We start from the raw sequence: 12,601 nt of genomic DNA, 5'->3' as shown, positions 1-12,601 counted from the left end.
CCCAAACCTATGCCTGGGAAGATGGCCTACTAATGAATGGAGAGTAGGGGATATATACAAGAAATGTTTTGAAGGTAGAAGCAACAAGATTTGTTAGCAGATTGGATATGTAGAGTGAATGCTAGAGATAACAGATTGTGAGTGCTTGGGAGGATGGTGGTGCCCTTGACAGTAACAGAGAGTTTTGGAAAGTGAGGTAGGGAGGTTTAGGCTTAAATATAATGGCTTTTATTTTGGTCTCATACCTTATTTGATCTCCCACTTGCCTGCCCTTCCTTCCCCGTGTCTTTTTCTTGCCCGTAGTTTTCTTCATTAACCTCAGCTCATTCTGAGCTTATGAATTCCTGACACTGTATTTACAGTATTGCACCATGCTCTTATATTCATCCTGTTACCTTTGAATTGCTTCCATTTTCTTAATATATATGCACTATATTAAAAAATATATTTGCACATTCACTGTATTTCCATATTATTATCTTTAGATAGGTCTTTTTTTTTCCTCATTAGAATGGCTTCCTTTTGTATCTTTATAATTTCGTTCTTGAGAGTTTACCAATATTCTTGGACTGAAATAACTTAGCCTTTTTTTGCTTTATGATTTTGGAACTTGAGATCTTATATTTCAACTTTTTGAAAACTATTTCCCAAATCAAGGATGCATGTCAGATTGCCTATTTTCCTCTCCTCTATTCCCAGCCTCATCAGCTGCCACATTTCCATCACTTCCCGTTCAGAAACCAGTTCTTCTCTGTAAGTTAGAATCATATAAATCCTGCATAGAATTTTACTTTGTTTCCTACACCTTTTGAAAGATGCAGCTTTAAGTCAAGAAGTTACTGGCTGCTCTGTTTTTGTCAGAGAAAGAGTAGTAAATTCTTAGCACTAGAATATTATGCTTCTTGTCAAGTTTATGTTTCCAGAATCCTCATCTATTTCTTCTTTCTACCCAGGTGGCCAGTAGTATCCTCCAGTAACACTTCTCTTTCTATCTCTGTTAATTTTCACCCAAATTTCCTCCACTATACTACCCCCCCTTATGATTCCTGGAGATATATCTCCCATGATTATACCTTCTCATTATTCAGTATTTCCCGTCCCTGCATTATCTATTCTGTTTTATTTTTTCTTTTAAAAAATTATTTTAATTTTATTATGATCTTAGCAAATTTGAATATTTCAGTATATAAAGAATAAAAAAAGGATTGTATCTGAAATTGCAAATCTATTGTATACATCTTTGTTTAAAAATTAATTTAGCATAGTAGTACCAACATTACTCTTTCTGTCTGATACCTTCTAAACTTCCTCCTGATCTGGGTATTTTTTTCATATTTAGTTTATATTTTTATCTTTGTTATTTTGCATTACTTTCAGTATCCTTCTCCCCACAAAATTTCTCCCCCTCCAAACAAAAAATGCCCTCCCTTGTAAGAAATAAGTACTGTGTACTGAAGAACATTGGCCTAATCTGAAAATATATGTCTCATTTTCACCTCTGATTTATCGCCTCTCTCTGTCAAAAGATGGGAGGCATGCGTCATCTTCAGTTTTCTGGAATCATACATAATTGACTTACAGCATTGATCAGCACTTATAAGTCTTAAAAAGCTGTTTTCGTTTATATTACCAGAATTATATCAATTATTCTGCTTCTATTCACTTCACTCTGCATCACCTCAAGCATGTTTTATTAGTTTTTTCTGAATTCATTGCTTTTGTCATTTTTATGTCATTCAAAAGGGTAATTAGGTGGCATAGTGGATAGAGTGCTAAGCCTGGGATCAGAAAGATCTGAGTTCAAATGTGTGACCCTGTCACTTAACCTTGTTTGCCTCAGTTTCCTGATCTTTAAAATGAACTGGAGAAAGAAATCACAAACCATTCCAGTATCTTTGCCAAGAAAACTCCAGATGGAGTCATGAAGAGTCAGACACGACTGAAAAATGACTGAACAACAACTTAGCATTCTAGTGTTCCGTTAAATTTATATGCTATAACTCTTTGAGAGATACCCATTACATTTCTTGTTCTTTATGACAAAATGATATTATAAATATTTTTGTACATGAAGTTCCTTTTTATCTGCCTTAGTAGTGGATTGCTAGGTCGAAAATATGTACAGTTTAGTGACTTTCTGGGTATAATTCCAATTTTTTTGGAATTTCCAGAATTGTTGGACAAATTTAGAGTTTCACCAGTAGTACATTAATATCCCTGTTTTCCCTTCAACAGTTGTAATTGTCTTTTAAAAATGTCTTTGTTAGTGTGATGAGTGTGAGGTAGATTCTCAATTGTTTAAATTTGCAATTCTTTTATTAGTGCTAAGGAACATTTTTTTTTTCATAAAGTTGTTGAGACTTCATTTCTTCTTTTGAAAATTGCCTGTTGGTCTTCTTTGGTCATTTATCTATAGGGGAATATCTTGTTTTTTTTATATTTGAGTCAGTCCCATATATATTTTGTGTTTAGGACCTTTATTTTATGTAATCAAAATTGTCCGTTTCACTTCTTATGATCTTTTCTATCCCTTCCTTGTCTTATTAAGAATTCTTTCCTCATCCATAATAGTGAAAGGTGTCTCCTTCTCTGATCCTTTAATTGTTTATGATGTAACTTTTAATATTTAGGTCACATGTTGAGTTGTACCTTATTGTAGTATATCATGTGAGGTGTTGGTTTAAACCTAATTTCTGTTAGAATACTTTCCAGTTTTCCCAGCAGTTTCCAAGTGAATCTTTAACTCTAGTAGCTAGTGTCTTTGCATGTATTGATCCCTATGCTACTATGTTTGATCCTAGGTGTTATTTACTTAATGTGTTCCTTTGATCACCTTCTGCATTTTTCAGGTAGTACCAAATAGTTTTAATTGTTGTTAGTTTGTACTACAATTTGAAATTTAGTAGTGGTAGAACTTCTTTCTTCTTACCTTTTTCATTATTTCTCTTGAGAATCTGGCTCCAGGTGAATTACATGTAATTCTATGAAGTAAATTTTTGGGAGTTTGGTACACATAACATTGTAAGTTTATTAAGGAAGTGCTGTTGTTTTTATTGTATTAGCATAGCCCCACTGTGAGCAATTCATATTTCTTCAGTTATTTAAACTTTTTTTATAGAGTATTTTACAGTTGTATTCATATAATTTGTCTCCGTCTTGATAGGTGGCTTCCCACATAGTTTATACATACTCCATAGATATTTTGAGACATTTCTTATTCCATCTCTTCCTGCGGGATATTTTTAGTGATATACGGAAAGATTGATGATTTTTTTAAAAAAATTATTTATATGCTACTACTTTCCTGAAGTTAGAATTGTTACAGTTAACTTTCTTAGTTGACTATCTAGGTTCTCTTGAGTAAACCAAACCATTATATTATCTTTAAAACCCTAATTTGGTTCCTTTATCACCTGTATTAATTTTTTCAATTTCTTATTTTCAAATTAGTAGAACTGTATCAAATAAGAGTTACAACAGTGGATATCTTTGCTTTACTTCTGATCTCATTTGGAAGACTTCTAGTATTTCTATTTTAAATAATGCTAGCACTTGGTTTTAGGTAGATAATGCTGATGATCTTAAGGAAAGGCCTATTGGTTTTTATTCTTTTCATTCAATATTTACCATAAGGGGCAGAAATGCTTTTTTGAAAGCCTTTTCTGAATCTGTTCATGTAATATGTGATGTAATTTTTTTGGGGGGAGGGGACCTGACTGACTTTTTGTATATGTTTTCGTAATATGGAATCAACCCTAAATTCCTGTTATAAATCCAATATAGTCATAGTTTTATTAATATATTACCATAGGATCCTTGTTAATAATTAATCAGTATTTTTGAATCAATATTCACTTGCTTCATCTTTTATAAATTTTTATTTTTCATTTTTGAGTGTGATAGTTTGGTTTTTTCTCTATTTAAAAATTTCATTAGCAAATGATTTTCCTATTTTAGCAGTTCTTTCCCAAAAAAGTTTCTAGCTTTATCAGTTTAGTATATTTTTAAAATTCCAGTTTTGTTTATTTCTTCTTTAATTTTCCAAATTTCATTTTTGTATTTACTTCCAAGTTTGTGATTTGTTGCTTTTCTAGTTACATGTTCAGTTCATTGCTCTGCTTATTTCTTGCTTGTTTTTTTTTTCTTTCATTAAGGCAATTGGGGTTAAGTGACTTGCCCAGAGTCACACAGCTAGTAAATGTCAAGTGCTTGGTCTGAGGTTGGATTTGAACTCAGGTCCTCCTGACTTCAGGGCCAGCGCTCTATCTACTGTGCCACCTAGTATTTTCTTGCTTGTTGAAGAAAGTATACATACATATAGATAGAGAGAGGTAGGTAGGTAGGTAGGTAGGTAGATCAATCGATCCCAAAGTTTTGGTATGTTGTTTCATTCTGTTAATTTTCTTTGATGAAATTCCTCTGTTTCTATAATATGTTCTTTAACTTACCAGTTATTTAGGATTAAAATATTAGTTATTTATGTTTGAATCATTTCTTCAAATCTCCTTTATTGTTAGAGAGGCATCATGGTATATTGGATAAAGTAGTGGATTTGGAGTCAGGAAGACCTAGATTCAGATCCTAACCTGAGAGCTTACTAGCTGTGTCACCCTAAGCAAGTCATTTAACTTCTCTTTCACTTAGTTTTTCATTTGTAAAATGAAGGGATTGAACTTGACAGTCTCTAATTGGTCAGTCAGCCAGTATGTATTAAGTATCTACCACGTGCTAGGCATTGGACTGAGCACTGGAGATACACAGAAAAGCAAAATATGAAACAAAAACTAGTCTCATCTCTCAAGGAGCTCAGAATATAATAGAGTAGCAGCATACAAACAGTTAATGTGCAAACAAAATATAGGCAGGATAACAGGAGTGGTCTTAGAGGGGCATTAAGATTAAGGAATTCTGGGAGAGGACTTTGACTGAACTTTAAAGGAAGTTGGGAAAGTTTTGTTGTTGTGTTGCTTAGTCGTTCAGTTCTGTCTGACTCTAAGTGACCCCATGGACTTTTCACCGTGGGGTTTTCTTGGCAAAGATACTGATTGCCGTTTCCTTCTCTAGTAAATAGGAGGTATAAATAAGGGAGGGAGAGAGTTCCGGATATGGGAGAGAGACAGTAAAAATGCTCAGTCAGGAGATGGGGTGTCACGTTCCACAAAGAGCAATAAGGCCAATGTTGTAGGATATGGCAGAATATGTCAGAGGCAGGGAGGTGTGTAATTTAAGATGACTGGAAATGTAGGAAGGGGTCCAGGTTGTGAAGAACTTTGAAAGCCAGAGTATTTTTATTTAATCTTAGAAGCAACAGAGAGCTGCTGGAGTTGGGGGTGCCATGATCAGACTTGTGTTTTAGGAAGATCAATTTGGCAGTTGAATGAAGTATGGGTTGGAATGGGAGGCAAGGAGACCAACCATTTCTAAGTCCCTTTCAGTTTTAAGGCCATGGTCCTATGATTTTAATTTTAATTTGTTTAATATTAATATTTGTTTAATGTGTTTAATATTTTGCCTTTTCTGTGTTTGTATATGAGTTTTTAGGCTCTAACACATGGTCATTTTTTGTAAAAGTGCCATAAAAAACTGAGAAATATATGTATTCCTTTTGATTCTTGTTCAATAATTGCCAGAGATCTATCATATCTTAATTTTCTAAAATTTTATTCATGGCCTTATCTTCTTTTTTGCTTATCTTTTTGTTATATTTTTCAAAGTCCGAAAGAAACACATTGAGATCCCTACTTTTTATAGTTTTGCTGTCTGTTTCTTCATATGAATCAGTTAACTGTTTTAGATGATATGCTATTTAGTGTATGTACAGAGTATCCCATATTTCTTAATGTAGTTTAAAGCCATTAAAATTTTAAATTGCACTAGGACTTTTTGGGTGTGTGTCTGTGTGTAGATCTATGTACATATGGACATATTTATATAATTTTACCTTTAAGCACAATGCAGTTTCTTGCTTATCTCTTTTAATCATGTCTATTTTTATTGTTGCTTTCTCTAAGTTTTAAAATTCACAAAAGGCATGATAAAATTATGTTTCTCAACTTCTCATTTTAACTTTGCCTAAATCTTTATGTTTCAAGTATGTTTCTTGTAATGATATTATTGAACTATGCTTCTGATCCATTCTGCTGCCCTCTTCCACTTAATGGATAAATTCATCCTATTTATATTCACAGTTGTGAATTAATAGTTTATTGTGGTTTCCTTCTATATGATATCTGCTTGTAATTTTTCCTCCCCTTTCCCCCTTGCTCCACTTTACAGAGAAGAAGGAGGAACAAAAAGGAATATAATCAATACTAATAATGTATAACTGAAGTAGTCTCATTCCTCTGTTCTTCATCTCTTTAGCTTCTGCTACTTCTTTCTTTTTTATCCCCTTGTTTATGAATTAACTTCTTGAAGTTGACCTTATTTTGCTTTTGACTATTTCCTCCACAGTTGCCCTCCTGTTTAAATCACCTTCTGTCATTTCACATCTCCATATTGTATTCTGTCCTGGTCAGCCAGTGTCTGGACCGAATGTGGATGTTTGGGAGACCTAATTTTTAGGGAAGAAATTGATAAGGATGAAAAGGTATCCACAGGAGTACAAAGGGCCCAGATATCCTGCCATATGATGGTCAGTTGAAGGAAGGGGAATATTTTACTTGGAGAAGATCAAAGGGAGACCTTAAAACTGCCCATCAGTTATTTAGAAGATTTAGGGTAGGAGACAGGGATTATGATCAGTCTTGTATTGCTTGTCCCCAGAGGAAAGAACTACGCAGTGGGTAGACGTTGCAAAAAGACAAACTGAAGCTTGAGCTAAGGAAAAACTTCCTAACAGTTAATAGTTTTTCAGAAGTGGAAGGTGCTGCCTCAAGAGTTAATGGCTAGGATGGGGCAGCTAGGTGGTGCGGTGTATAGAGCACCAGCCCTGAAGTCAGGAGGACCTGAGTTCAAATCCGCCTTCAGACCGAATGCTTGACACTTACTAGCTGTGTGACCCTGGGCAAGTCACTTAACCCCAATTGCATAAAAAAATTTAAAAAATTTTTAAAAAAAGAGTTAATGGCTACCCCCTTGAAATCTTCATGCAAAAGTTGGATGATAGCTTTTCAGGTCTTTTGTAGAGAGGATTCTTATTCACACACAGATTAGCTAGATGACTCTAAATTTCCTTTTATCCTATAAAAAATCTACTTAATCTTTTCTTTAATTATTTATCTTTAATATTCAGGGAATGGGATACTGAAAATTTCTATATAGACTATATATATAGAAAAGCAATATTTAAGTAATTTAAATATGACATCTCAAACATTTTAAGGATTATGACTAATCTTAGTGTTGTTATAAATATCACTATTAATTATATAGTAGAATAGATTGTGGATTAGATTGTCTTTAGGAAATCATATGGTAATTTTAGTGATCCTAGATTTTCCTTGTTTGCAAGTCATTTTTTTTAAAACATATATTTTCCCAGTCATACTTTAGGATTATAAATCTTAAATGTAACTGTTTCTGAATAATCAAAGTTAAAGGTGATTCAAAAGACATTGGAGAGACAAGTGATAGAGGCAAGTAGGCTGCAACATATTTCTATTGATGACTTATGCAGAAGTGGCATAAAACTTATGTATACTCAGGAAAAGAGTGGGTTTTGGAAGTGAGTGTTGACAACTGAAGAATGAGGTTATTGTATGAATATGCACAGGATACAAAAAGAACTAAAGTAAGAGCTTCAGATTGTTGTGTGGATTCCCTGTGGAGGACCTAGGGAAAAACACAGCAGAGAATTGCACTGCATGAGAAAGAATGGGTTGTTTGAGATCTAAAGGGATGGAGGAAATATCCACGTAGCTGAGATCACAGTTTCACTGATGTATCGAAGTATAGATAAGGTTTAGGAAATATAAATAAGGGCAGGTACGTGGTGAAGTGGATAGAGGACCGAGCCTGGAGCCAGGAAGACCCAAGTTCAAACCTGAGTTCAAATCAGACACTTAATAGCTGTGTGATCCAGGACAAGTCACTTAACCTCTGTTTGCCTCAGTTTCCTCATCTTAAAGATGGAAATAATAATAACACCTACTTCCCAAGGTTGTTGTGAGAATCAAATAAGATAATAATTGTAGCTTAGCTGAGTGCCTGACATAATAAATGCTGTCTGAATGTTAGCACCTTCCCCCTTAAAGTTACTTTTTTTCAATAAATCTTTCATGTTAGTTGCCTAATCATTTATTTCTCATAAAAGTAGAATGCCTGAAAAAATCTGGTAATCTGAATTTTGCAATACCTTGAATTTTGTACATAGAGAAGAGGGAAAACAAATATTCTATTTGGAAGATTCATACTTACAACTAAAATATGAGGTTGTTAGCGTTGAACTTAGATATAGATCCCACACCTGTGCTCTAAATTTTACTCAATCGATTGTAATTACAGGATAAAGAAGACATTCATTTCTAGTTATGCGAAAGGGTATAGTTTTGGTTAAGCTGAAAATGTGATTTTCTTTCTATTTTCAGCTGTGTTCCTAAAATAATTGGTGTATTTATAAAATAGGGCAGCTAGATGGCACAGTGGATAGAGTGCTGTACCTAGAGTCAGGAATACTCATCTCTCTGAGTTCCAATCTGGCCACAGGCACTTAGTATTTATATGACCCTGGACAAGTCACTTTACCCTGTTTGCCTCAGTTTCCTCATCTATAAAATGAGCTGGAGAAGGAAATGGCAAACCATGCTAGTATCTTTCAAGAAAACCTCAAATGGGATCACAAAGAGTCAGTTATGACTATGAAATAACTGAACAGTAAAACTTCTCAAATATAAATATCCATTGGCATACTATCAAATTCACCCTCAGGAGATAAATATTCCCAATATTTTAACTGGGAGACACTTCAGGGCAGTACTTTTTTTGTCTTATTAGATAAAATTCAGTTACTTGTTTCAACAGTTATTTAAGGTTTTAGTCTAGGCTTATAAATATGTAGTGTTGTAGGAAGAAAAGTAGTACATGACATTGTGGCTGTTGAGGAGTTTATTTACGTTAAAGAGATGTCTTCATGAAATATATGAAGAACAGTATGACACAAAATATGATTAAGTACCAGAATGTGTGGTACATGTAATAAGTCCTGGAAAAGTCAGTCAGTAGTTATTTCTTTATGTTTTCTCCCTTTTATTTTTTTTATTTTTTAAACAATATTTTATTTTTCCCCAATTACATATAAAAACAAGTTTTAGCATTCATTTTTTGAAAATTTTGAGTTCCCAATTCTCTCCTGCCCTCATCTCCCCACTTTGTGAAATGGTAAGCAATTTCATATAGGTTATACAGATGCAGTCATGCAAAACATTTCACTATTAGTCGTGCATGTCGTGGAAAAAAAACACAGACCCTCCCCCAAAAAAAGAACCCACAAAAAATAAAGTGAAAAATAGTATGTTTTGATCTACATTCAGATTTCATCAGTTCTTTCTCTGGACATGGACACCACTTTTTATCATGAGCCCTTTGGAATTGTCTTGGATCTTTATATTGGTGAGAATAGCTAAGTCATTCACAGTTGTTCATTATATAATATTGCTATTTCAGTAAATTGTTATTAAGTACCTACTAGGGACCAAGTGCTGTGCTAAGTACTGAGGATACAAAGAAAGGCAAAAGACAGTCTCTACTCTCAAGTTCATAGCCTAATGGAGGAGAAAACAGCACAAACAATTTACAGAAACAAGATATATATGGGATAAAATGGAGATAATGAAGAGAGAGACAGCACTTACTGTAAGATCAGGAAAGGCCTCTTGTAGGAGGTGGGATTTTAGCTGGTACTTGAAGGAAACCAGGAAACCCAGGAGGGAGAGAATTCAGGCATGGAGACATCCAGTGAAAATTCCCAGAGCAAGAGATAACTAGGCAGGAGTAGCACTAACATATTTTAGCCTTCGTTTACTGGAAATATCAGTATATATTAAAGAAGAATGACACATTAACATTATCATCCATTTCCCTTACCTTTATGGTACATGCCCCTCTAATTTTCCACTGTCATAATTAAATTTCTCTTTTTAACTTTTCATATTGCAGCCCACTAGGAATTCCATTTGACTTCCTTCCTCTTTCCCCCACTCCCCAATTAAACTTCTTAAAAAATACTTTATGAAGTGTTAACAGAAGCATAAAACTCTTCTTGATATTAACAAGGCTTATATGTTCAACATAAATAATACATTGTATATAATTCTGTGCTGTGGCAGTTTCTAAAACATTTTTTCTTCCATATTTATTGCTTTTGTCTTTATAATAACCTTAAAAAGTTTAGTGCATAGGGCCTCTGATTTTTAAGTTGCAAACTATTAAAAGTAGCTGAGTCTTTCCTTGTCCTTTTAAAGAAAATGGATCTGAAGAAATTTTTACAAATTTTATCTTGGAAATTAGTTTATTCATTATGTTTAATTTTAGGAAATGGTGCTCTTGCAGAACATTCTGAAAATGTGCATATTTCAGGAGTGTCAACTGGTAAGTCAATTTTTGTAATGTTTAAATTTCATGCATGACTTATATGGTAAATATTGAAAGCTACCTGGTATCTTATGAAGTGATATTTGGCTATAAAAATTATTACTGCCTTTTGCAGCATGTAATAAGGAATGAAGCAACTGGAACATGGAAAAATTTTCATAAGATAAAATTGATACCTGCATGCCCATGAACTGATTATGCTTTTCTTAAAGGACTGCTTAATTATTATTTCCATACAAACACTGAACTAAGAGAAAAGTTAGTCTAGGTTGAATTGATATTTTCTTTTCAAGACATTATATGAAATGAGATTTATTAAAATGTAATTTTGGATTTTGGTTCCTATACAGGAAAGTGAGAAATTAAATACTTTACTTGATTTAGATTGAAATAGTAACACTTGACTATACAGTTTCTTTAACATTTGGAAAAAAAAGTTGGTGTTCATGAAGCTGAGAAACTTTTCAATGGGATAAGTGCTTAAATAATTTAAATTTTATGTGCTGTTATAACGTAGTACCAGCATGGTATTTAAAAAAAAAGAAAAAAAACAAAGCTTTTGTGAGTAGAAGCAGGTAATTTACTAGTAAAGCTGTCCTGAATTCTATCTACACTGGCATTAGGCACACGTGCAAATTAGAAGCTACCCTCTCTTTTAATTTCTTTCTTGCAATGTATCATAATTTTCATGCTCTTGTCTAGCTGGAAAAATATATTAATTTCTGTACTGCACTTATATATTGTCTTCTACTTCTAAGGTATTTGTACATTCCATTTCCTCCCTTAAGTCTTTGTTAAACCGTGTTCTTTATCCTTCACTTGTCTCTACTAACTCCTACCCTTGCTCATTCAAAACTTTGTTCTGCTCTCCTACATTTCTAATTTGACTCCCCACAAATTTCATTTACCTCACCATTTACCTTTCTTAGTCAAATTACCAACAGTTAAGTCTTTGTCTAGACAGATGTCTATCACTTATTTTGAAAGGTATGTTTATTTATGTAACTTTCTCCTATTTGTTTGTAAGACCTTCAGGATCTGTGATTATTTTTATTTACCAGATAACTTATGTTACTCAAATGACATCCCTTTGGTCCAGGGGCTCTTAGTTGTTTTTGTGTTATGAACCCCTTTGCCAGTGTGCTGAAGCCTTTGGGCCTCTTCTCAGAATGTTTGTGAATGAATAAAATAAAATACATATAATTATGAAAAAAAGCCAATTACAGATTCTTCTACTTTTCCTCTCACTTTTTTTTTCTAAGAGTCATGCAGTTAGAAAGTATCTAAGGTCAGATTTTATCTCAGGTCTTCTAACTCCAGGACCAGTGCTCTATCCACTGAGCCATCTCTCACTGTATTCTTAACACTCCATAGTCTGGCTTCCAACCTTATCATCTGAATAAAACTGCTCTTTTCAAAGTTAGTAACAATCTCCTAGTTGCAAAATCTAATGGCCTTTACTCAGTACTCATCTTTCTTGACTTCTCTGTAACCTTTGAAATTATCAGTCACCTTCTCCTGATACTTTCTTCTCTCTAGATTTTCATGATTCTACTCTCTCACTTAATTCAGCTTATCTAATCGCTGCTCAGTCTGCTATGCTGGATCATTCAAATCATGCCTGCTTACTCAACCCATGGGTATCCTACAGAGTTTAGTCCTGGCCCTGATTCTCCTCTCCTTCTGTATAGTTTCCCTTGGTGATATCATTAGCTTCAGTGGATTTGTTTATCATCTGTAGGCTGATTATTCTAAAATCTCCTTATCCAGTCCTAACCTCTCTGCTGACCTCCAGGTTTACGTCTCCAATTACTTATTGGACATTGAACTGAATTTCTCATAAATAACTTAAACTCACTGTGTCCAAAACTGAACTCGTTATCTTTCCCCTCTAACCTTCCCTCTTCCTAATTTTCCTTTTACTGTTGAGGGCACCACCATCCTTCCAGTCACCCACACTGCTAACTTAGTTGTCATCCTTGACCCCATTTTCACCTCCTCTTTCCAATCTGTTGCTGAAGCCTGCCTATTTTACCTTTGTAACATTTTTCACATATACTTCTTTCTCTCC

General features: G+C 33.9%; 1 protein-coding gene across 2 annotated transcripts in view; it reads left to right on the top strand.

The window, feature by feature from the left end:
• LRP12 (LDL receptor related protein 12) overlaps window positions 1–12,601 on the top strand; it is a 122,704-nt gene that overhangs the window by 57,034 nt on the left and 53,069 nt on the right. The window contains exon 2 of one of the 2 annotated variants that reach the window (XM_020970042.2): window positions 10,471–10,527. The exons of the other annotated variant lie outside the window; for it this stretch is intronic. Within the exon in view, the coding sequence (XP_020825701.1) occupies window positions 10,471–10,527 (57 nt within the window). The remainder of the gene's footprint in view (window positions 1–10,470; window positions 10,528–12,601) is intronic. 2 annotated transcript variants of the gene reach the window in all.

This window comes from Phascolarctos cinereus, unplaced genomic scaffold (genome assembly GCF_003287225.1).
Source record: "Phascolarctos cinereus isolate Bilbo 61053 unplaced genomic scaffold, phaCin_HiC Scaffold_4;HRSCAF=312, whole genome shotgun sequence".
Classification (NCBI taxonomy): domain Eukaryota; kingdom Metazoa; phylum Chordata; class Mammalia; order Diprotodontia; family Phascolarctidae; genus Phascolarctos; species Phascolarctos cinereus.
The sequence above is the reverse complement of the archived record's forward strand: the minus strand, read 5'-3'. Positions and strand labels throughout refer to the sequence as shown.